Source organism: Protopterus annectens, chromosome 1.part2, assembly GCF_019279795.1.
Source record: "Protopterus annectens isolate FY-2018-M chromosome 1.part2, PAN1.0, whole genome shotgun sequence".
NCBI lineage: Eukaryota > Metazoa > Chordata > Ceratodontiformes > Protopteridae > Protopterus > Protopterus annectens.
The window spans coordinates 965713875-965738874 of record NC_056727.1 but is presented as its reverse complement, the minus strand read 5'-3'; the positions used below and the strand labels follow the sequence as shown (position 1 = coordinate 965738874).

The window sequence follows — 25000 nt, the reverse complement described above, 5'->3', positions numbered from 1 at the left end:
CCATAAAGAGTGATTTGGATAAGAAGTGTTATTGAATTTAGAGATGGTAAAAGTTTATTGGATGAGACAATCAAATAATAGAGATAAAGATTAGGTAAACCCAAACCTCCCTTGTCCTTCGAAAACGCCAATCTAGAATAGGAAATTCTAACAGATTTAGGGAACCATATGAATTTTGCCAAAGCTTTATTTACAGACTCAAAAAAATTTTTTGAAATTATCTGATCAGATGATGAGAATTGGTAAAGAAATTTAGGCAGAATATTCATTTTAATAATGGCCACCCTTGAAAGAAATGAAAGGTTTAGATGCTTCCATCTGTCCATATCAGACAATATAGAGTTCCATAATTTATTAATATTATTTTGAAAGGAAGATTTATTATTGTGTTCTAAATTGATTCCTAAATATTTTATATTATAAGTAAACTGAAAATGATCGTCTGGAAACAAAAAGATTTGTGTGCTAAATGATTTAAGGGAAAAATATGAGTTTTTGTAGAATTTAAAAGATAGTTGGAAACCAAAGAAAAATAATCAATAGAATTCATTATTTTTCTGTAATCAGATAATGGAGTTTGAAAGTAGATTACTAAATCATCCAAAAAGCAGAGAAATGAATATTAGTATTAAGAATTCTTGGGATGTTATGAAAAGTATTTTGAGTAATAAACAATAGCAAAGGTTCTAAGTAAATGTTGAAAAGAAAAGGGGACAATGGACAACCCTGTCTTGTTCCTTTAGTGATCTTTATCGAGCAGAAAATTGACCATTAATGTATAGTCTAGTAAACATATTCTTGTATAAAACTTTTAAAAAATTTATAAAGAATAAGGGAATATTAAAACATAACATAGTTCGAAATAGAAAGTTCCAACATACTCTGTCAAAGGCATTTGATGCATCTATAATCAAAGCATATATAGGGTTTGGATTTTTCTTAATGAGATGAAGTATAGTCTCTAAAGATAGAGTATTATCCCAAGCATGTCTCTGAGACATAAAACCTGTTTGATCTGACGAGATAATTGAGGGTAAAACCCGTTTCAATCTGTTAGCCAGAATAGATGACAGAATCTTAATATCCACGTTAATTAAAGAAATGGGTCTATAATTTACTGGGTCAGATTTATCTTTATTATTTTTTAGAATTAGAATGGTTTTGGATGTGTTCCAATGAATATCTGAGATATCATTAACTCTTATATGATTGTAAACTTTAAATAGAAAGGGAAGAACTACCAATTTGAAAGTTTTGAAACATTCTGGAGTAAAACCATCAGGTCCCGGAGATTTACCCAATTTAAGATTATCTATTGAATCCGAGATTTCTTGTACCGATATAGGGGTAGAAAGTAGTTTTTGCTAATTATCATTAAGTTTAGGGAACTGCAAAGAGTCTAAAAAGAGTTTTGAGTGAATATCTTTAACAGAATTAGAAGAACCTGAATATAACTCAGTGTAAAGAGAGGTGAAAAGTTGAATAATCTCTTCATCAGTATTATATAATCTGTTATTATAAGATAAAGATGTAATATTTGGATTTCTGAAGTTAACTTTAATAATTCTCGCTAACAATTTAGATGGAACCTGGGCCCACTCTGAATTATGAAGCAAGTAGCTTTTGTTCAGCTAAGGAGAGGTTATTTTGGTGAAGCAGAATTAAATCTTTCTGACAATCAAAAATTTGTTTTTCTAAAGTAGCATCATAGTTCAGACTAAGATGATTTTCCAATGAAGAAATTCTTGATTTTAAGAATTCCTCTTTCTTAAAGTATTGTTTTTGAAAAAGCAGCTTTACTAATAAATAAACCTCTTAATCTTGCTTTACATGCAGCCCATTGTATGTCATAAGGAATGTCTGATGATTCAAGACTATTCACCATTTCATTTAGGATTTCTGAAGCTTGTTTGCAAATATCTTTATTTGACAATAAGTTATTATTTAAGGTCCACTTATTAAACATAGTTTTATTTTTGATATTGGGTTTTATGTTCAATTTTAGTGAAATTCTTGAGTGATCCGAAAAGAATCTGGGTTCTGTAGTAAAGTCCACAATATATTTTGAAATATAATCTGAAATTAGAAAGAAGTCTAATCTGGACCACGAATGATAGCACTTAGAATAATAAGTATATATATCATTCTTGTTTATATTTTTAACAGTGCGGAGGGGATCTATTAAATTATATTCTGTCATCAAATCATTTATAGCCAGAGTAGATTGAAGATTATAGGTGACAGTGGAGCGGAACGATCAATTACAGGGTTTATAACTGCATTCCAGTCACCACCCACTATAATATGATGATCCTTATAGGATGCAAGAATATTGTAAATTTTTAAAATGAACAAATGTTGTGAATTACATGGGCCATATAGATTTAAAATTAATAAGGGTTTGTCCAAACCAGCAATAGAAGCGGTAAATAAGCACCACCTCCCCTCATCATCAAATTTCTCATCAATAATATTCCCAATGAATTTTTGTTTAATGATTATAGCTACACCTCTGGAGTTAGATGAGTCACCTGAAGCTATTATCTTTTTGATCCATTTTTTTTTTAACTCTTTATTCCAATCAATACGTGAAATATGTGACTCTTGAATAAAACAAATGCTAGCCTGTGATTTAAAGATCATATGAAATAATAGTGACTTTTTCGCTTTATCTTGAATGCCTCTAACATTCCAAGAATCTAAAATTATGTCAACAGGCATATTCTACAAGTATAATCATTATTGATGCTATAAAAGTGAACTCAAGGTGCAAATCCAACACAACATTAAAAAGAAGAAAAAAAATAAAAGAAAAAACAGTCTTTAAGTATTCAAGCAAGTCATCAAATAACATTTGTTGAAAAAGAAAGAAAAAAGTTTTTTTTAAGAACCATGAAATGTATAATAATAACCTTTATCCTAACCCTAGTGCCCACCCACCAATCCCCCTGTGATAAAGGAAGAGCAGAAGAACATGAAAAAAACATTGTAATTATAGATAATAATAACCTCAAGTTAGAATACAAATTACTCAAAGGAAGCCTAACATAACATAAAGTCCGAGTAATACTACTAAAAATATATACAAAATTAACTAATTTCAAGACGTCCAACATGCTTAATTCCTACTTCTAATACTAATCTAAAGCTCCTATCCTTAAATTGAAATTTATAGTGATTAAATGTATTTCCTCAAGTATTTCAAGAAAAAGAGAAACAAGTAAATAATAAATAAATCACACTCTGCTTAACTAGAACACTCTATCATAAGAAGTAATACAATTAAAACTGAAAGATATGTAAGATAACATATATAAGTATAACAAAACCAACTGGTAACATTATAATATAAGTAAATAAGCATAGCATTACTGAACTAAAGATAATAGTCATGCACTATCTACTGAACCTTTTTTAGTACTTTAGTGATAATTTCATTAATCAACACGGCCATTAGTATGATAAAAGCACTAATACCTGTAGAATGAGTATTTAGTTATAGTTCAAATAAAGCAAAAAACAACTACCAAGCAACCATATCTCAAAATGAAAAACAATTCAGTCTGGAGATGCATCTATTAACTAGATAATAATAGTACAGGAACTATTCAAAATGAAATATTATAAGCTGTAAGGTTTTAACACTAGTTAATATACATGAATAAAGTATAATTATATTATTAAATAGTAACTTAAACAGCATCATATATATTGGACTGAATGTACAACAATGTGCATACATATAATTTGAAATCTACTTTTTGAATATTTTACTAATGACTCTGTTAGGTTATATAGCCATACTATTCTTCTAAGCTATAGATGTAACATAGCAAAACAGCATGAAAAGACAAGGCTTTTAAAGTAAACATTTTGAAAATCTAATTAAAACAGAAACAAGCAAGCTAAATGCAGTAAATCTAAGGGCTTAAATATATACATGTAGATTCAGCTAATCATATTAAAGATAGTTATTTCAAACCTTTCAAATAAGTAAAGGCTTTCTTAAACATAAACTACTAATCATAAATATCACATCCAGCCTCTGAGAAGAGAGAGCAGAGAATAGAAAGAACATGAAACTTTCATATGAACAGGTATACTTTGTAACATTTGTCAAATTAAACACTTCAGTATAATATAAAATATTGTATGAAAAATATTCTGAATAGGAAAATATGTTCATTTCTTTACACATCCTTTAGAATTTTAATATATAAAACTAACCTGTTCATTTGTTACCAGAAACATTTTCACTCTGCTTTATGAAAGTAGCAGCTTGCTTTGAAGTCATGCAGACACACTAAAAGTCACTGAATATATTATGTGACATGAATCTGTTTAAATTTAAAAGCAACCTTCATTTATGAAGAGAAAACACTTTAAATAATAGCCAGATCTATTAAAAGTTAGTGCTATTGAATACTTGTTGAAAACAAGCAGACTTGTGTATTTGAAACTGTCCTTCTTTCCTCACAAATGATGACATCACCATCCATCTCAGAGAGACTGTAGTGCGCATGTTCATGCAGAGCATCAGCTGGAACTCTGAGGGGAAGATTTTCTTGCTAGAATGTTGAGATGGAATGTTTTCCCTCCAAAAATCATTTAGCTTACACAGAAGGCTGTAACTCCAAAGCTTGTAGTAAAATTAACATATTATCTATTTACACAGCAAGCATATGTGAGAGAAAGAGAAAAAAGTAAATACAGGAATTTAAATGCTTCTACTAATCCACACAAATCTAACAAGCATATATCCTGTCACTGCACACTGTCACACCAAATCCATCATGTGTAAATTACATGACAAGTTCTTAAGGTAATATAATTATGTCACACCAGAATTTCAAATCATGTAACACAAATACTGTCAGATTAAAGAAAAGAAAAGATCAAACCTTATTGTAGTTCTTTAACAGTAGAATATTAAAATACAGTGTCAGGAAGCTTTTAAATGTTTTAAGAAAAATGTCTTTTGCATCTTTAGGATCTGAACATACAAATCTTTTGTCATTAGCTGTGAAAGACAAGGTATTAGGATATGCCATTCAAATCTAATCCCTCTTTTATCAAGTCAGCACAATAGGGGCTAGTTTTTGTCTATTTAATTTGATCTGTGCAGGAAGATCTTGGGAAAATGATAGTTTGTGAGACTTCCATATGAATTGTTTCTTCGTTTTAGCAGTTTCTAGGATCTGGAAAGTGTCTTGAAAGTTTAGTAACTTAGTATAAATTAACCTTGGTGTGGAAGAATCTTGCTTTGTACGCAGTGCTCTGTGTGCTCTCTCTACAATTATAGATTTTGAAGAAGCTCCACAATTTAACAGTGTTTCAAAGATATTTTTAGTCACAGATAACAAGTTTTTATTGTCATAAGATTCAGGTAAACCACGAATAATGATGTTATTTCTTCGACTCCTGGCTTCCAGATCCAATATTTTAGCTTGTAAATCTGAAACAGTTTTATCTCTAGATTTAAAGTCACTTTCCAATAAGTCTGTTTTAACCTCCAAAGCTAAGATTTTATTTTCAATAGTAACAATACTATTGTTTATTTGCTTTAAAGATTTACTAAAGTCTGTAAACTGTTCTGAAAAGTTTTGTATAGCACTTTGGATTGGTTTTAATGCTATTTTTAGTTCTTCTAAAAGGAAATTTGAGCCATTTAAATCTTTATTACTTACATTAAAAGTTTCTGTAGGTTGTCTAGATGATTTCAGTCTTTTGAACCTGAATCTTTTCAGGAGAGAGCATTGAAGTATATTTGGCCTTTGTAGGTTGAGTCTCCATGGAGTCAGATTTTGTAGCCATGCCCAGAAATGGAATGCAGTTAACAGGATACCAGGAACCAGGAACAGACTGGAGCAGTAGGAGTCCCAGCAGCAGAGAGACCAAGAATGTTCTGAGGTAAAATAAATCCCAGGATAATAATTCCAGAAGAAAAATAATCCAATGTAGAAAAGATTTATAAAATCTTTTAGTATAAAAATTTGAGGAAAAAGGTTGATGTAAAGTTGTAAAAAAAACCAAAAGTTAAATAGCTGTGAGGAGCTCAGAGAGTAAGGACTAGACTAGTCGGCAGCCATCTTGGAATCCACTTGTGTTTAATGCTGATTTTAGTTGATTCTTATTTAAATGGATTTGAATGATTGTTTTTATTCGGAAGAAGTCTTGTGGTGAACGCCTGACGAAAGCGCTTAATACATTAAAAAGTCAGTGGTTTGATTGCCATTGTCTCTGCTGAAGTGTAGTGAGTGTGAATGGCCTCAAAATCATGTCTCTACAAAAGCGCACACACTCTCTCACACAAACACACACACACCCACACACACATTTTTAAAGTTGCCAGGACCTGGATTAGAACTCCTACTTAACGAGTTTGCTACACTACAGTATTACACAGTTATCACAAGCCCCATGGAGCTTATATGTTGGAGAACTGTCTAAAGGTGTCTTTGAAGGTGAGTGACATTAGCAGCAGTGCTAAAGGCAGGAGAAGGGAAGTGTAGTGAGTGTGAATGGCATCAAAATCATGTCTCTACAAAGAGACACACACTTTCTCACACAAACAAATGCATTTTCACAGTTGCCAGGACCGGTATTAGAACTCCTGACTAGTTTGCTACATTATACTATTACACAGTTATCACAAGTACCATGGAGCTTATATGTTGGAGAGCTATCCAAAGGTATATTTGAAGGTGAGTAACGTCAGCAGCAGTGCTGAAAGAGTTGTAAGGGAAGTGTAGTGAGTGTGAATGGCCTCAAACTCATTCATCTAGAAACACACACACACTCACACACAACTTTACATTTGACAGGACTAAGATTACAACTGCTACATGGATACTTATTTGTACTATAGTTTTACACAGTTATCACAAGCACCACTGAGACTATAGGGCTGATGGCTATCAAAAGGAATTTCTACAGTGGATGACATCAGAAAATCATGTGATATAGGCCAATGGGATGTGTACTGGGTGGGAAAGACCTCATAATGGGATTCTCTCTGTGGCTGTCTCTCTCTGTTCCCCACGTCTGTGTGTGTGAATGTTTGACATATTATATTATGTTGGCCTTAGATATGTGTGAGTATTCCTATCCAATGTGTGTGTGTGAAGTATCAATGGTGTACAATTTGGTGTGTGTGCACAGACATCTGCGAATAACAGATATCTATAGCCCACTGTGTTGTCAGACATGGGCTTCATTTCTCTAAGTGTAGGAGCATGCCCAGTATGACCTTCTATATTGAGTGTGTGCATCCATTCCATGGAGAGTTGGACTCCAGTTCAGGGTTTTGTGTGCTACAGCTACACCTATCAACTTGTTTCTGCAGGATATCTGTAGATAGGGTGCCAATATGGAGACACAATGGGCGTAACATATGGGGGATACTGTAACTATTGCTGTCTGTGCTGCTTGTGTGACATGGTTGGTTGCAGCATACATTTTCTGACATATGTACTGCTTTACACTGTGATGTATCATGTCATCAACTACTGACAGACATCATTCTTTGCTCACAGTTATTCACCAGGGAGATACAAGATGAATGAAGCTGAGACCAATATTCTGAGGCATATAGACTACACATTCTGGCACACTCCTGCCGTTGTGGAGGGGTAGCTACAGACAACAGACTGCTGGTTCTGTGTAAATAGTCCAGCACCTTGGTAGTATGCTGGCTGGGGATCCCCTTCATGTGCTTTTCTCAACTTAATGGAAATGGCCATCTCCTGCTGGGGCCATACCTCTCAGCTGTACAGATACACCCAGGTTATCCAGAGGCAGGACTCGTATCTGGTCAGTTTACCTTCACATTGTAGTTTACAAGCAGTTTTGTGGCAATTCATTCCTGGGTTTGCAGTCAGGGGGTAGTATGGGCAGACATTAGAGTTTCAGACTTAACACACTCCATGACATCCATGCTCCTACACTCTCCCCATCTGTTATTCTCTCCTCTTCCTAACATTATGAAAGCAATATCTCTGAGGTATCCCTATAGCTGGGCCTTTATCCCAGTAGTATTTATGGCCTGGTCCACAGTTCTTGCAGTAGGACATGGGGAGGCATGCTACTGACATTTGTCAGCTTGACCTTGCATTTGTTTTCTGTTTCCTGTGTTAGGTTGTTAGTACCTCCTGACATTCTGTACATTGGCACTATGGGTGAGGCATGGGCTTTTTCTAGAAGACTGTAGGCCATTTGAGAGTGCTGCAGGCCATCTGTAGCAGGCCAGTGCATTATGTTAGCCATATGTTTCCAGGCTGCAAGCCAGTGGATTACCCAGGGGTGACAATGGTAAGTGGTTGAGGTGTTCCTGTCAATCCTTCCTGTTCATACTAATCCACGAATCTGGATGTGGTCAGGTTGCTGCTTACAGCTAGGGACACACCTGCATGGGACACCTGTTCAGCATGCAGCATCATGTATGCATTCCCATACAGAGATGGGTTCATGCTGTAATCATTCCCTACAGCAAAGATATGACCTGTGATAAACCTGTGGCTGATGGTGGGGTGAACTAGGTGCATGTGTGATATGGAAGCTACTGGCACCTGACTCACAGATATACCTGAGACATTCCCCTTATGCTGGCTTGTGTGTGGACATGGGGAGCCTATCATTACTTTATAACTGTGCCTTTTGTGGTCTGCCAGTGACTGGCCAGACTACCAGTATTCCATACTAGGGGGACAACTAGTGTGGTGCTAACCTCTATGTATAATTCCAAAGTTGTGTGCAGTTGACAGTTATTTTATATGCACTCTGTGTAGGTTACTTCCACCTGTGTACTGTTTCTGTGTATGGTCCCCTGTTCATGGCATGTCTAGCTTTCTGATGGTGACAGATATTGACATCTGGACAGTGAGTATGTACAACTGCTGACACGGGTGTAGCTGAGAAGCAGTGTGGTTGGCACTGCAGTTGTAACATGTCCCTGTCAATCATTGTACTGTACCTAGGCCACTGAGACACAACCATCCAGGCCCACATGCTGACCACTTCCAGGCAATATTAAACACACAACAAACTTACCACACTGACTTCTGCATATTGGAAACAAGCAACAATGTCGAGTGGGACATCTCTGGCAATCTGTGCTCCAGTGATTTTACTCCTCAAACTTTCATGTTACTGCATTTCTACATGGGATTGGGGGGGGGGGGGGTTGTACACCTGAAGACTTTAAACATTTGCAATGACTGTATTGGTATTTCGGTTACTCTGTTCGCTTCCATTTCATATTGTATTGTGACGTATCATGCAGAAAGGAGGCATATCAGTAGAGTACACATGTTAGATCTTAATGCCATAAATTTCTGTTTCAGACTTCTTACCTTCCAGAACTAAAATGCAACTGCCAGACCTGTTGTAGTATGTCTGTATAGGTCTGGTGGGGGGGGGGTGCTGTTCACCATTGCCATCATTTGGGGGCCTTAGCCCAGCCTTTCTTTATGGTCATCTACAACTGTCCTGCTGGGTAAGGCTGGTGGTGGGTATGTGACCCTCACTGACATCCATGAGTGTGACCTATTGACACCCACAGTTATTTTGGCCTTCTCATGTACTGTGGTGGGAGTTGTCACCTTGTGTAGTACTGCCTAGTATGTTAACACCAGTATTTATTATGGATTTCCTGCTTTCCCATATAGCTGTCAGCTGTCTGCTGCTATCCCAATTCAGCCACTCAATTCCCTTGCAAGGTTGCATCCATATCATGCATACAACTATCAGAACATACTACTCCATTAAGTAATTGATAGGGAGGGTGACTTACCTTGTTGCTGGGTCAGTATTGAGGACGGTGCGGGAGGGATGACTATGTTGGATGCATGTAGTACGCTCCCTATACATGGTAAAGCACAGGTAGTATCATGTTTGGCATCCCTTTTACTGTATGTGCAAGTCAGAGAAAGGTATCAGTCCCTGGGTCTCTACAGTGTCAGTGTGTGTGCTATGCATTTCCTCTTTGCCAAGGCCTGGGAATACTGGGCACACTGCCTTCTGCCTACAGGGGCAGGCTCAGCAAGTTCCTCCTCTAAGTCCCTCTGTGCCTTTGCTGGCCTTGGCAATGGTGGTGACTGTGTGGCCCTGCCCTGTGCAATTCCTGCTGCAGCTCTTTCCACAGGATCATATTGTGTAGCATGGCACATACTACGAACATTTGCTTGGCAATGGTGGTGACTGTGTGGCCCTGCCCTGTGCAATTCCTGCTGCAGCTCTTTCCACAGGATCATATTGTGTAGCATGGCATATACTACGAACATTTGTGTACATGTAGCTGGAGAATACTGCAAGGCTCCACCTGATATGTCAAGGCAGCAGAACGGTGATATGAGCATCCCAACACATGTTCTGCAATGATCCTGGTTTGTGCGTGTGCCTCATTATGTTTTTTTTTGTTTGAGTGTGTGTGCATTTCTGATGGGTGTCATCAGCCATGACTCCAGGGCATAATCAGCATCCCCCACTAGATGGCCATATGGGATGTCTCCCCCTGGCAAAACCCTGATACAGCTATGAGCAATGCCAGATGTGAGAGTCGTGATAGTTTCCAGGGCTGCCAGCACACACATTCATGATAATGCCCTGGGCATCGCACACAACCTGGCAGTTGATGGAGGGGAAGCCCTTGTGGTTTATGTATACTCTACCACACTCACCGGATGGTGCTTTGATGTGGATGTGCATGCAGCCTATAGCACCAACTACCTCATGGTATTCTGCTATATGGTGGAAGAGATGCATACTTCTGGTCAACACCTCGATGGTGTTTGGGAAATATATGTGCTCATTGGCATGTGGTGTCATGGCATCCAGGAACTGGTGGAGTACCCTGGATGCTGATGCCTGTGAGATCCCCAAGATATCCCCAGTTGGTCTTTGGAAGGTACTTGTGGCTAATATTCTTAAGCCTACACATACCTTGGCATCCACTGGGATGGGTTCTCCTCTGTTAGTTCTGTGTGTGAGGCGTGGCCAGCACAGCTTGATGATTTGCTGTAGAATGTCCCTGTCCACCCTATAGTGCTCCACTATCTCCAGCTCATGTTGGCCCTGGTAAGTTACCCTGGTTCTGTACACTCTTCTCCTCCTCCTCTCTGTGGGTCAGTTGTCAGCATTCTCCTCCTCACCACCTTCAGTCTCTAGCACATATTGATGGAGTAAAGCAGCAGCAGCCTCTAACATTTTTAGTTAGTTTTGCCAGTTAAAAATCCCCCATCTGGGTACACTGGTGGTGTAGAGTTTGTGAGAAAACACAATCTGAAAGGTGTTTGCATAGTTTATAGTAGTGTGCTGAGCTGCTGCATGTGTAATTGGCTGATTCTGATACATTTCACCTGCCAGCTATTCTAGTTCTCCTTGATTGCCTTCCTACTGCTGTTTCCCCTTCCCAGTTCCTCCCTATTTAAGCCCAGAGGTGTGCCGCACATACCCAGTGCAGAAATGTAAACAGTTCTGCCATTTCCTCTCTCTCTTTTTTTTTTTTAATGTTTAAAACCCGGTGCATGGCGCGCGCACCCGTTTAGGCTATGCATACAGTGCTCAGGCACATCTGACACCCCCCCTTTCTTAGCTGTGCTTAGCTAAGGGCAAACACGGGCCACAGAGCTCCAATGAGTTTACAGCAAGCATGATACACCCCCTTATGAAGTCATCCAGCTGTTAGACTTGCACTGTTTTATTGCTGCACCTACACGGTTAGGTACAAGCTGACACTTCCCATCATTTGTATACCCCAGTGTGTAGGGCATTAGTTACTGCACTAAAATGAACCCTTTCCCCTTGACAGCCAGTGTTTCCTGGTATTGTTTACATTCTGCATGCCATTGACTATAATGGCAAAATGCAAATTTAACTTGTTTTCCAATTTTTTTTTTTTTTCGGCACAGTCCCATTTGCGCTTTTCTGCCTTATGCTTAAACATCCGAATTAATCTATATTTAATGCCAATGGCCTTATAGTTGGCCATTGGCATGTCTAATGTAGGTAATACATGCTTTTTCATGAGCTGTCATGCCTCCATTTTGTCAGTTGCAGAAATGTACTCAGTTATTTTCGAATACATTTCTGCACTGACACTGTTTTAGCATGGAGACCTAGCAGCTTGGTGAATCACTAAATCACCACATTTGCATGGTTTTCACCAGCAAATGAGGTGATTTGCATGCCGCACAGTTTTTCGTGCTATAACAGTGTAGGGCCACTCATGCATGTGAAACTGGCAATATCCTGAATCGCTCAGTGGCCATTTTCCATGCAGGAGCTCTTATACTTCTTGCATGGAAAATCGGCCTTCCTGAATCCCAGGGATAGACTATTAAAGGAACGTTTTCTGATATTACCTTTTTTATGTATGTATATATGTGTATATATATATATATATATATATATATATATATATATATATATATATATATATATATATACATATACATATATATACACACACACACACACACACACACACACACACACACACACACACACACACATATATATATATATATATATATATATATATATATATATATATATATACATGTGTGTGTGTATGTATGCATTTATATATGTATTTACTATTTTTTACTGGAATACAACTCTTTCTGAAGTATTTAGGGCTCGTGCTGTTGGGTCTCATACTTGCTTTAGAAGTAGATAGATAGACTGTGATAATATATAAACACACACACACTCACTCACACACGTACACACGCACATACATTTATCCTTCAATTGAGTTTTTCCCAGCTTATCAGATTATGACATGAAATGTCTGATTAAAACAGGGTCTACATTATATGCTCGAAGCAACTTTTCTTCGAACATATAATCATCGACACATAAAGAGCGAATGCTCTAAAGCACAAACCGGGAACAAAATTCAGTTGGCCGTTACCGGGAATTGCCTTTTTCCCCAACGTAGAACGATCTTGGAATTGGTATATTTAGTTGGGGGGATGTGGGGGGCACACAGCTCCCCCCCATGGCAGGGGAGGTGTGGGGCAAAGCCCCCCACTTGATTAGGGTTTTGAAGTTTGTGCTTTTTGTGTATGGCCTAATACTTTTGCCTCGGAAAAAATTCATGGACGTGGCCATTCACGCTTTAGAGTGTTCACTCTTTATGAATGGATGATTATATGTTCATAGAAAAGTCTGTTCGAGCATATAATATAGACCCACTGAAACATGCTCACTTTCACTTACCTAGTTAACAAATGAGTTAAATTAAAATTAAAGATAAACATGCCCTATTTAAAGTATTCTAGACTTTAAGGTTACTTTCTGTCTGAGCAATATTATTATTATTTTATTAAACTGGAATCCCAGTTTCTGAAGTGTTGGGTCTCACACTTGCAATAGAGCATGTAGAGAGATAAATGGATATATAGTGATATTAGTCAGATACACACATAGACACACACTAGTGCTGCTTACCACACTGCTAAAGTTACTTACCACTTTTCTTTTTCTTTTCTTCATTTTACCTAGTTTGACTCCAAGCAGGTTCAGTGTTAATATGAAACATCTGGAAGCAAACACAACTTCTAGTGCATTCATTAGTAATGAAGGGAACCAGAGAGCCAGTGTGGTGTCCTGTAAAACATAATGGGAGAAGAAGAAGAATTAAGATTCAGCCTGCATATGTCCTTTCAGCTTTGAGTACAAATCAAAACAACTGCATCTTGGCACTTTAAGTACCACCACATTGAAACTTACAGAACATCATCACAAAGTCAGCAGAAATATCTGATTAACACAGACCTAGGGACATTAAAATCAACTGCAGTTTAACACCTTACCTGAACGATACATGCGGACTTGTGAGCAGCATGAAGAGAGAGCTTAGCAACCGTATTTAGACATCATTAATCTATATGTGGTATAGATGATGTATTCATACAGTTTAGAACCAGTAAACTACAACCCAAGCTGTACTAACTAATACATAGGTCATTGCTCCCCTCTACATGACACTGATTAGACCCATTATAGAGTACAACGCCCCTTTTGGTATGTACCTCACAAGACATCGGCAGCAGCTGGAAAGGCCACAGACGTACCTCACAAAGAGGATTACTGGCCTCAAACAGATGCCCTACACTGACAGTCTCAAAAAACTCCAGCTTTACTCCGTAGCATATTGCCTACTCTGAGGTGATCTTTGCCTAACATATAAAGCTATGTCAAACCCAGAGCTGTTGGACATGCTACACCTAAAGAAATCCCAATCCCTCCGAGCTGCACGCTCTAGGGACCTACACCTTGTTACCACAATAAACAGGACATACTGGAGGGATAGATTCCTGTCCCAGAGACTTCCTATACTCTGGAACAAGCTACCCATCTATGTCAAGCAAAGTTCCTCATTAGCACTCTTCAAGAAAAATCTTGATGAGTGGATGGGAAATAGGAAATGCACCCTGGGGATCACTTCTGTGGCTCTGCTTGACAGGGGCACAGGAAAATAACTTTCTTGGTTGGCATAAGCCAGGGAACCTTGTTGGCTAGGCTTACTTAGGCCCTTTGGGTGATAGCCTAGTACCTACCTATGAACCTGCTGTACAAGGTACACACAGTGCTGTCTGCAGGACTGTATTTCCCCAGAAAGTATTTGACAGCAGGAGTCAACACATTGTTTACTGCTGTCCATTATGATTGGTAATTTTGTGCTTCAATATTACATTACAATATCATCATTACCCTTTTCCAGGTATTCATATTATACCTCATCCCATGCGGCATGACTGAAAATCAACATTTGTAGGTGCTCACAGAATTCATTATCTTAAAGTGTAAATGATTTGCAGAATTCATGAATTGCATGGATCTCACACTATCCCATCCGTAAGCATTCAGCAAGATTCAAATGTGCCTTGACTAGAAACTTATTCAGCCTGCCTCATCACCTTACCCATTCACACAAGTACTCCTTTTTTTTTTTTAACAGCTTTATTTACTCATTCAAGAATTTCTGTCTTGTAGTCTGCCAGGGTGAGATATAACCATTATGTTTCGATTCAGACACTTTGACATGTTATTGAGGCAGTATGCATTTTTCCACATAAGTAGTATGGGTGAGAAGAAAGTCTGTCAACCAATCTATCAGTACTAATATACAAATCTGTCAGGGGTATATATTTAGAGAAGATGAACTGAGCCACTCATGTTTTTAACTGAAAAATACAGCTGAAAAAGGTATCAAAAATTTAAAATAGTCTGAGAAAACATCAAAACTTTGCATCACAGCTACATACTTATGAAGAAACTGTTAAAGAACCATTTGATTTCCTCAATGAAATTGGGAACAGTCCTCAATGAAAGAGGAGTACCCATCCGGAAAAAAGAAATATGATATTAGAGTATGAAGAAACATTCATCTTTCGTTATATCTGAACTGATCAAATAACAGCCTGCTAACATGCATTATCATTAACAGAATACTTCATAATAACCAGTCTGCACCAGCGTAAATTTTATCTTGGGATGTGGTGGACTGACCCTCAAAATCACAGTCGCTGTTAGTAATCTTCTTCAAGAGACTGAAGCATACTTCTAGGAAAGTGTATCACTGGAGAAGGTAATAGTGGGGGTTGCTATAAAGTACAGTTGTGTACACCTACCATAAATGTGAATGTTTGAGTGTATTCACTGCTGCAGTCCTGGCTTGTGGGATTTCCTGCCATGAAAACCCTTTGCCAGCCAAACTACCAGAGAAAAAAATCTCCCTCCTCCAACAGCTGGTGAGCACCCTGACTGATGTCAGTATGTGCCTGTATATAGGGAGCCAGTTGACATCATAATTTCAGTCTTTTCTTGCCCCCCTGAAGGTAGGAGCCCTCACAAGATGGGTCCTAAAGTAAAGGGCTTTAGATAGAGAACCTAAGCAAGGGAAGGGGCAAAAACAAGGATCCCCTTGGCTTGAGAGGAAGCTTGTACCAGTCTACCTGTAAGTTGAAGGAGGGAGGGAAAGAAGACAGCAACAGTGAATACACTAAAACATCTACATTTATGGTAAGTTTACACAACTGTACTACTTTCTTCATGTTTCACTGTTGCTTTCCTGAGTTGTGGGATGACTCCCAAAGCTGAAAAGGAGGGTGGGAGGTAGATTAGAGAGAGGACAGGATGCCCTGCAGAATGGCCGTGGTGAATCCTGCCCTGGACCTGGAAAAGTCTGATAAGTGTTTATGTTTGGTGAAGGTAGGTGCAGATGACCAGGGAGCAGCTTCCAGAATGTCCTTGTTACGGACTCCTTTTACAAAGGCAGTAGAGGTAGCAGTAACCCTAGTAGAATGAGTCCTGACAGCCTCAGGTGGCTTCTTGCCATGGTGGCTGTAACAAAACCAGATAGAGTGAGTGATCCTTTTGGAGATCGTCTGTTTGTAAACTGTTTTTCCTTCGGAACAGTTAGCAAAGGCCACAAACAGTTGGTCTGATTTTCACAAAGTATTAGTTCTGTCAAGATAGTAACAGAGCTGAATATGTACATCCAATGAATGAAGGATTCTTTCCCCCTGGTTTGTGGATTGGGAAGAAGGTAGGCAGGTGGATGGCTTGATTCAATGAGGTGTCTGTCACCACCTTGAGCATAAAGGAATGCTTAATCCTGAGGGACACTCTGTCCAGATGGAAGATGAGGAAGGGTTCCACCGACATGAATACCTACAGCTCTGAGATTATTCTAGCAGACTGCTTTTCCCACTTTCCAGAAAGACTGGGATGGATGAGTCATTGTTGTTCTCTGCCAGGGACCTGTGGCCCAGAATTCCCTTGCTTGGGAGTGTCTGACATCCACTGCCTGGGTCTTTGTTGTTGCTGTTGCCTTTTTGTGCTTTCATACTTGGCTTTCTCTGCCTTGTTTTGGATTGTGAAGGACAGAACCAGTGTTTAGAAGGATAGTTTCTACTGAATCTAGGAGGCCGAACCTGAAAGAAGTCTTTAACAATTTGCATGGATTTAGTTTTGTCCTCTATCTTTTTAAGTATGGCCTCAACTTTGGGCCCAAAGAGGAAATTCTTGTCCAGAGGGGCATCCAAAAGATTAGACTTGACATGCTCAGGGAGGGATTGTTCCCTTAGCCATTCATGTCTTCTAATAACAGAACCAATAGCTGCAGCCTGCCTGGAAGCTTCCATAGCATCACAGCCACAGTGTAAGGAATGCCTAGCAACTTGAGAGCTGGAGTGACACAGGTCCAGTAATTCTTTGGAAAGATTCTTGTCCTCAATTGTTTTAATTTCTTGGTTCTGCTGATCCAGAATGGTCTGTTAGCATTTAGTCATGTGAAACAGACAATTAAGGGCCCTCATAGCCAAGGTGGCAGAGGTGTAAACTTTTTTGCCAAATCTATCAAGAACCCTACTTTCTTTATCAGTGGGCAGGGGGGGTGTTTGGAGGAGCTAGCTCTAGCTCCTTTGGGTTCTGGAGTCACAACCTCTAGGTCAGCAGAGGGGGTCTTGAAGAGATGTTTATGAGAGTCCAGTACTCTATAAAACCTGTCTGTGTTTTGAGAGGCTGGAGGAAGGAACTCTGAATTCAAAGAGGAATCCAAGAAAACATTGTCTACAACCTCTAAAATGGGAGGGATGGCAAGAGAGTTGTGCTCTGACAGGTTATGGAATTCTCTAATCCTCTTTTTGGACTGTGGGTCATCCTGGGCTTCCCACAGGAAATTCTCCCTCATGGCATGAAGAGTTTCACAAAAGAAAATGTCCTCAGGGAGGAAGCAGAAGCCAGGTTTACTTCAGAATTGGACTGCTCAAAGGAAGTTAGTATGGGACTTTCATCAAAAACAGAATCCTTCTGGTGAGAATCTTCAGCTGATTGAAAAGGGTCAGAAAGGACTTCTGGAGTAGGATCCCTTTTCCTTTTCCCCGGGAAAGACTTAGATGATTGCCTGGATCTAACCTGGGAAAATATATCTTCAGCTAGTGTAATTAAATCCTGCTGATAACCCTGTGTGTGGGAGCTGGTAGGCCTAGGCATAGACATGGAGGAAGTACCCTTCTCTGGCACAGCTCTCGGTTTGGGCCTTGGTATATTTCCAATTCTGATGCCAGTCTCTCTGAATGAATGTGTAGCTGGCTTTGGCTGATGCAGCAAAGGAGCATCAGCAGTTAAAGTGCATTCATCAGATGCCGAGACCTGCACAGCAGCCCTGGACCCAACCGACGATCTAAGTCACAAGGCTTGTGAGGAAGTTCAGGGAAGCGACAGCATATCGAACACCGAATGGGTCTCAATAGAGGCCTGTGCCACCAACTCAGTTTTGGGAGAGGGCTGCAAAAACACCTCGCACCTGAGAGGACTAGTTGATGTAGAGTGATTGTCATCAGAGGCCCTAAGCTTGGGTCATTTTTTTATCCCTTTTGCACTTAGGGAGCTCAGCCTCAGATCGACTGGTGGGCGCAATTGGATGCTGAGAACCTGATGCAACACTAAGGTGCCTAGCTAAGATCTTGGCCCTATTCCTAATAGTCCTAGAGTTGAAATGAAAAAAGAAACTGCAGTTAGACACGTTGTGATCTGGGTCTAAACAGGTGACAAGAAATGGAAGCCTCGGTGTGGAATCTGATTACCACAGTGGAAACAATTACTGACCTTCTCTGACATGAGCCAAAAAATGTAGAAAGGGTTTCCCAACGGGTTACTTAGCTTTCAGAAGACTTCTCTTTGCTGCAGACTGATCAACACACTCACTGGGACTCTGCTTCAGGCTCTGAGTGCAAAAAAAGACTGAAATCATGACATTGGCTGGCTCTATATATAGCCAAGTATACTGATGTCAGTCATACTGTCTGCTAGCTGTTGGAGGAGGGAGATTTTTTCACTGGAAGTCGAGCCGGCCAAGGGCTTTCACAGTACGAAATCCCACAAATCAGGACTGCAGCAGTGAAACACAAAGAACATCTTCCACCCCTCTTCAGCAGCCACCATTGCTCCCCCAGTCCATACAAAAAGATAACTTCCTAGCAGAGACACCTTACCAGTGCAATAAGCAATTTGGTTAAGCTCTGTGATGACCTCCATCAATAATTGGTATTAAATTTACAAACAGCTCAATGTCAGCATGTGCTAGTATATCCTGAGTTAGCATTGGCCCATACAACCTAGAAGAAACCTATGCCAGTCACTGGTTTTATATACAGGAGTCTCCTATGCCTACCCAAACAGTGGAGAATACCAGAGTAAAAAAGTACCAATCAATCTGTCATCAAGCAATAAGTTCAAAGGATCACAGGTAAGTACTAGGTAATCAGTCTACAGACAATTAATAAGTTAACCAACAACAGAATTCAGAAGGTCCCTTCATCCTAAATGAGGAAATTATACAAAACAGACCAAAGAGAATTTGAGGATGCCCATCCAGTTATCTAGGTTTACACTGTAGAAGGCAAGAGGGCTTCTTCGACTGGCATGTCATGAAAGCATATTCCAGAGGTGGGGGATAGGTAGGGATATGAATTCATTATCTGTTCATGAAGGATCAGTTCCTTTAACGTAGTATTTGAGGAATCATTTGCTCTGTGAAGGAAAAGAAGATCAAGGAAGATTGAATCTTTCATGCTTTGAAAGGCTAGACAGAGATCCCCATGGAGAAATCTTTAGGAAACTGACTATAGAGAGTGCGTGGCCTGTCTGTGCTGATAATTAAAAAATATTTCAACCACTGCACTTTTTAGTTAGGAACACCTGAGGTCTCTCAAGCTGAGTAATATGTTTAGACACATGCATGCCAAAAGTAGCATTACATTTAATAATGGGTCTGATGAGATATGAGTGAAGGGGAATTAAGAGCTTGGCTATTGAGAAGATGCCTTTGGAAATTATATAAAGCATATAGAAGGCTTTTGTACCTATAGCTGAGACATATGATTTCAAAAGATAAGGAATCATCAACAAGAGTGCCTAGGTCACTTCCCCATACCATACCAATAATGTATGAGAAAATATTTATTTTACTAAAATAAACTACACTACATATTTTCATATTTAATTTCCAACCATTGACCTTACAGCAATTATTAACACAGTTTATCTCTTGTTAGAGCAATTGTAATTCAGTGGAAGACTGAATTAACAACTCCCAATTTCCAGCAATCTGCAACCTTAGATAACCACAGGCCAGAAGTGTTAGCCTGAAGTTCTGAAAACTTGATGGTAAATGGGAGAGGGTCCAATAGTGATCCGTGTAGTATATCACTAGAAACTTTTTTTTTGTTTTGGCTTTCAGAAGTGGTTCCTACAGCTCTAAACACATGGGTTCTGTTCAGACAACCATTTAGTTATCCACTGTACACATCAACATAATGATTTATATTCAGATTTACAAGTTTGTCAATAATGCCTGCATGTAGAATACTGTCAAAAGCCTTGGCCAGGTGCAGATGTGCTGTATGTACTGCATAACCGCTATGTACTTCTTCAGTGGATTTTTGAAAGAATGGCTAAAGTTAGAGACAGGAGCCTCCTCTGACAAAGCCGTATTGATAAGGGTGCAGGGTTAAGTGATTTTCAATGAGGTCTGAAATAATATGCTGCACAGTGTAGAAAGGAGGCTAGTGAGACCAATGGGTTTCTAATTACCAGGATTTGTTGCTGGGACACCTTTTTGCACTAGCATTACAATGTCTGTTTTCCAGGATTCTGGAATTAGGTAATGGTGGGGCTTAGATTAAATAGGTTAAGAGGTTCAATTAGGCCATACTTGCTACTGATAAGGCAACTTAGTTATCTTATCCAGGCCAATATAAGAGGTGTTCTTAGCTTTCCAGAGGGCTGACAGGGCTTGTACTAGTAACTTAAGGGAATGGCTGTGACTATGGAGTCTGTAGAAAGTTCAGTTGTGTACACTTACCATAAATGTAGATGTTCGAGTGTATTCACTGTTGCAATCATCATATTTGGGTTATCTGCTTGCAGTAGCCATCAGTCGGTCTGATTATCAAAGTCTTGGGTCCTGCGTCAGTTGCTGTCTCATCTTCCATGACGTCAGGTAGTCAGGGGTATAAAGCATGCAGTCGATGCCATTACATCAGTTTTTCTTGCCCCATATGTCAGAATCCCCCATAATGGGAAGCAATTATATACAAAGTTACACCCCCAACAAAAAAGCAAATACACCAAAAAGCTTTAAGCACAGTAAACACGAACAGAGGTATAGTCAATAGAAGTCAGGGGGCTGGAGGGAGGGTAACCAGGACTGCAACAGTGAATACACTCGAACATCTATATTTATGGTAAGTGTAAACAACTGTACTATGTTCTTCTTGTTTCACTGTTGCAGTCATCACATTTAGGTAGATTCCCAAAGCTAAGGATGGGAGGAGGTAATTGGATAGCATTAGGACCCACTATAAGGCCCTGCAAGACTGCAGTGGCAAAGCCAGCTCTGGATTTAGAAAAAAAAATGGCAAGTGGTAATGCTTGGTGAAGGTATGTACAAAACTCCAGGTAGCAGCATCTAGGATGTCCCTGGTAGGGACACCTCTGAGAAAGGCTGTAGAGCTAGATGCAGCCCTAGTTGAATGTGGTCTTATCCCCTGTGGGGTAGGTTTTCCATGGTGCTTATAGCAGAAATTAATGCAATTGCCTATCCACTTAGAAATGGTTTGCTTTGAAATGGCCTTCCCTTCTGCCCCTGCAGCAAATGCAACCAACAGCTGTTTAGATTTCCCGAGAGGCTTAGTCCTGTCCAAGTAAAATCTAAGTTTTCTGTGCATGTCCAAGGAGTGCAGTATTCATTGCCCTTTGCTCTGTGGATTAGAAAAGAAGGATGGCAATGAATGGACTGATTAAGGGCCACACTGGATACCACCTTGGGCATGAAGGAGGGATTGGTCCCGAGAGACACCCTCTCAGCATGAAAGATGATGAAAGGCTCCACTGCCATGAGGGCCTGTAATTCAGACACCCTTCTTGCTGAAGTGATGGCTAGAAGGAAGGCTGTTTTCCAAGAAAGGAATTTCAACTCTGCATTTGCAGCTGGCTTAAAGAGAGGTAGAGTGAGCTTTTCCAATACACAGTTAAGGTCCCAGGCTGGAGTAGGGGCTTTCCTGGATGGGCTTAAGTTTTTGGGTCCTCTGAGGAATTGCTTCAGCAGTGGATGAGAGAAGAGGGGTGGCTCTGTATTGTAATGAGTTGAAATGGCTGAGGCATGAATTTTGATGGAGGAAAAGGAAAGGCCCTTGTGAAGCATCTCAGTTAAGTATTGAATAATATGGGTTAAACTGGGTGCTGCTGAGCCCATCCCCTAAGTTTGGCTCCAGGAACAGAATCTTTTCCATTTTCAGCATAGGATTTTCTAGTACTAGGCCTCCTTGCCTCCAGAATGACATCCATCACTTGCTTACTGAGGGATGGTAATGGAGAGATCAGGTAATTAGCCAGGCTGCCAGGTTCAGGGTTTAAAGCTGTGGGTACAGAATCTGGCCCTCCTGCTGGGACAGCAGGGCAGGGGTCTGAGGCAGGTGCCATGGTGGCAGCAGTGACACACTGTGCAAGAGGGGGTACCAGTGTTGGCGTGGCCAGTCTGGTGCAATCAGTATTGTCCTTGGTTTGCCCTGTTTGATCTTTAGTAGTACCTTGGAGAGGAGAGGCAGAGGAAGAAAGACATAAAATAAGTTTTTCCAGGTGAAGGACAGGGCATCCACTTTCCAAGCTTGTTTGTAGGGAGTCCTTGTGCAGAATTTATCCAATTGGTAGTTCTGGGGGGAGGCAAACAGGTCTATCTCTGGGCTCCCCCATTTGTTTCTCAACATGTTGAATATCTTTGGTTCCAGTTTCCACTCGTGTGGGTCCATGAGATTTCTGCTTAGGTTGCCTGCCAGTGTATTTAGCTTTCCTGACAGGAATTGAGCCTGTAGGTGCACTTGGTAGCTCTAGCCTTTGTTCAATAGAGCCATGACTAGTCTTCAGAGAGGGTAGGAGTGGGTTCTGCCCTGCTTGTTTATGTACCACATAACAGTGGTGTCCATCTTTACCAATATTTGTCCTAGAAGAATGTGGTCCTTGAAGGCTGTCAGAGCATTCTGTACAGCTAACATTTCTTTTTGATTGATATGTAGGTGCATTTGATTTGGGTTCCATTTGCCCTGAATGCACTGCCCTGCCAAGTGAGCCCCCCCATGCATAATCTGATGAGTCTGTTGTTAGGGTTTGTGTGGCAGGGGGTAGAGTGAATGGCAGTCCCTTGTTTTGGTGGCAGGCTTCTGCCTACCAAAGGAACTCTATCTGTAGACAAGGTATGATAGGAATAATTGATTCTAGATCCTGAGAATGTTGACACCATAGGCTTTTTAGATACCACTGTAGTTTCCTCATATGGAATTAGTAGAATGTAAGAGGCCATGAACCCCAGGGCATGCAGTATTTTCCTTGCAGATAGCTGAGTCTTTGTGGCCAGTAGTTTGAAGTAGACTGTCAAATGAACTTGTTTCTCTGGCATGATGTAGGCCATCTGGGAAGTTGTATTCAAGCTTGCTCCCAGGAATACAATTTGTTGGCAGGGTACAAGATGTGATTTCTTTTCGTTTATGGTGTACCCCAGAGATGTTAGCAATTTCTTTACAAATGCCAGATGATTTAATAGCATGTCCTGGCTTTCTGTCTGAATTAGACAATCCTCCAGGTATGGGTATATTTGAATATTTCTTTGCCTGCAATATGCAATGACTGGAGCTAGGCACTTTGTGAATACCCTGGGCGCAGTAGATAAGCCAAAGGGCAGTGCAGAGAACTGATAATGCATGTAGCCTGCTCTGAAGCATAGGTATCTTCTGCAAGATTCCCTTATTGGGATATGCAGGTAGGCTTCCTTTAAATCCAGTGTTGCCAACCAGGCATCTTTGCCTAGCATGGGAAGCAGCTGATGAAGAGTTAGCATCTTGAATTTTGGGATTACCAAAAATGTGTTTAGGATAGACAGGTCCAGGATAGGATGCCAGGAATGGTCTTTTCTGGGTACCAGGAAAAGTCTAGAGTAGATACCTTGCCCCCATTCTTCTTCTGGGACAGGTTGAATAGCCCTGATGCTTAAAAGAGAGAGAATTTGCTTTGGAGCCTCTGCCCACTGATTTGGGGGTAGGTCTGTCCAACCGTTTGGGGTTGGTAAGGAGTGGAAGTGAAATCTGTATCCTTGGGAAACTATATTTAAAACCCATTTGTCCTGGGTAATGAGTTCCCATTTTTTTGCATGCAGGGTGAGCTTTCCCCCTAAATGAACAGTCAGTTGTGTAGGGCTTGGAAGATTTAAAGTTAATTAATTGAGACAGTTTACCATAGGGGGAGTCTTACTACTCCCTGCTTTGGAAGTGGGAGCCCCCCACTGCTTAGGCCTGTGAGTACCTTGGGACTGAAGCCTGGGTGTTCTGCTGGTTCTGGGTTTGGACTGAGAAGGCCTGGAAGAGGCAGGAAAGGACCAATCCTTAGAGGGACAATGCCTACTAAATCTGGGAGGTTGTACTTGCAGGACATCTTTAACAGTTTGCATAGATTTAGCTTTTTCCTCCATCTTTTTAAGTACTTCTTCTGCTTTGTTGCCAAACAGGCAGTCTTGGTTTAAGGGAGCATCCAGTAATTTAGCTTTAACGTGATCTGGCAAAGATTGCTCCTTAAGCCAAGCATGCCTTCTAAGTACAGACCCAGTGACAGCAGCCCTGCAAGATGCCTCTAATGAATCAAAACCACATTGCAAAGTATGTTTTCCAAATTGTTCAGCAGAATGCATTAAATCCTGTAAATCTTTCTTTTCAGCTCAGTCAGGAATCAACATAATTTTCTGTTTAAGCAATCCAACAATATGGTGCTGATACTTTAACATATGAAACTGGCAGTTTAAGGCCTTAATGGCCAAGGTTACAGAAGTGTATACCTTCTTACCCCATCTATTCAGCACCCTGGAATCTCTATCAGGGGGTTAGGATTTTTGGCAGTACTAGCCTTAATGCCCTTGGGTCCCTGTGAAATGGTCTCAGGATCTGCA

General features: G+C 40.0%; 1 protein-coding gene across 3 annotated transcripts in view; it reads right to left on the bottom strand.

The window, feature by feature from the left end:
• Nucleotides 1–25000, bottom strand: part of TMEM54 (transmembrane protein 54) — a 409347-nt gene that overhangs the window by 53742 nt on the left and 330605 nt on the right. For all 3 annotated transcript variants that reach the window (XM_044059925.1, XM_044059926.1, XM_044059927.1), the window contains exon 5: nt 13474–13611. In XM_044059925.1, coding sequence (XP_043915860.1) covers nt 13474–13611 — 138 coding nt within the window. The remainder of the gene's footprint in view (nt 1–13473; nt 13612–25000) is intronic.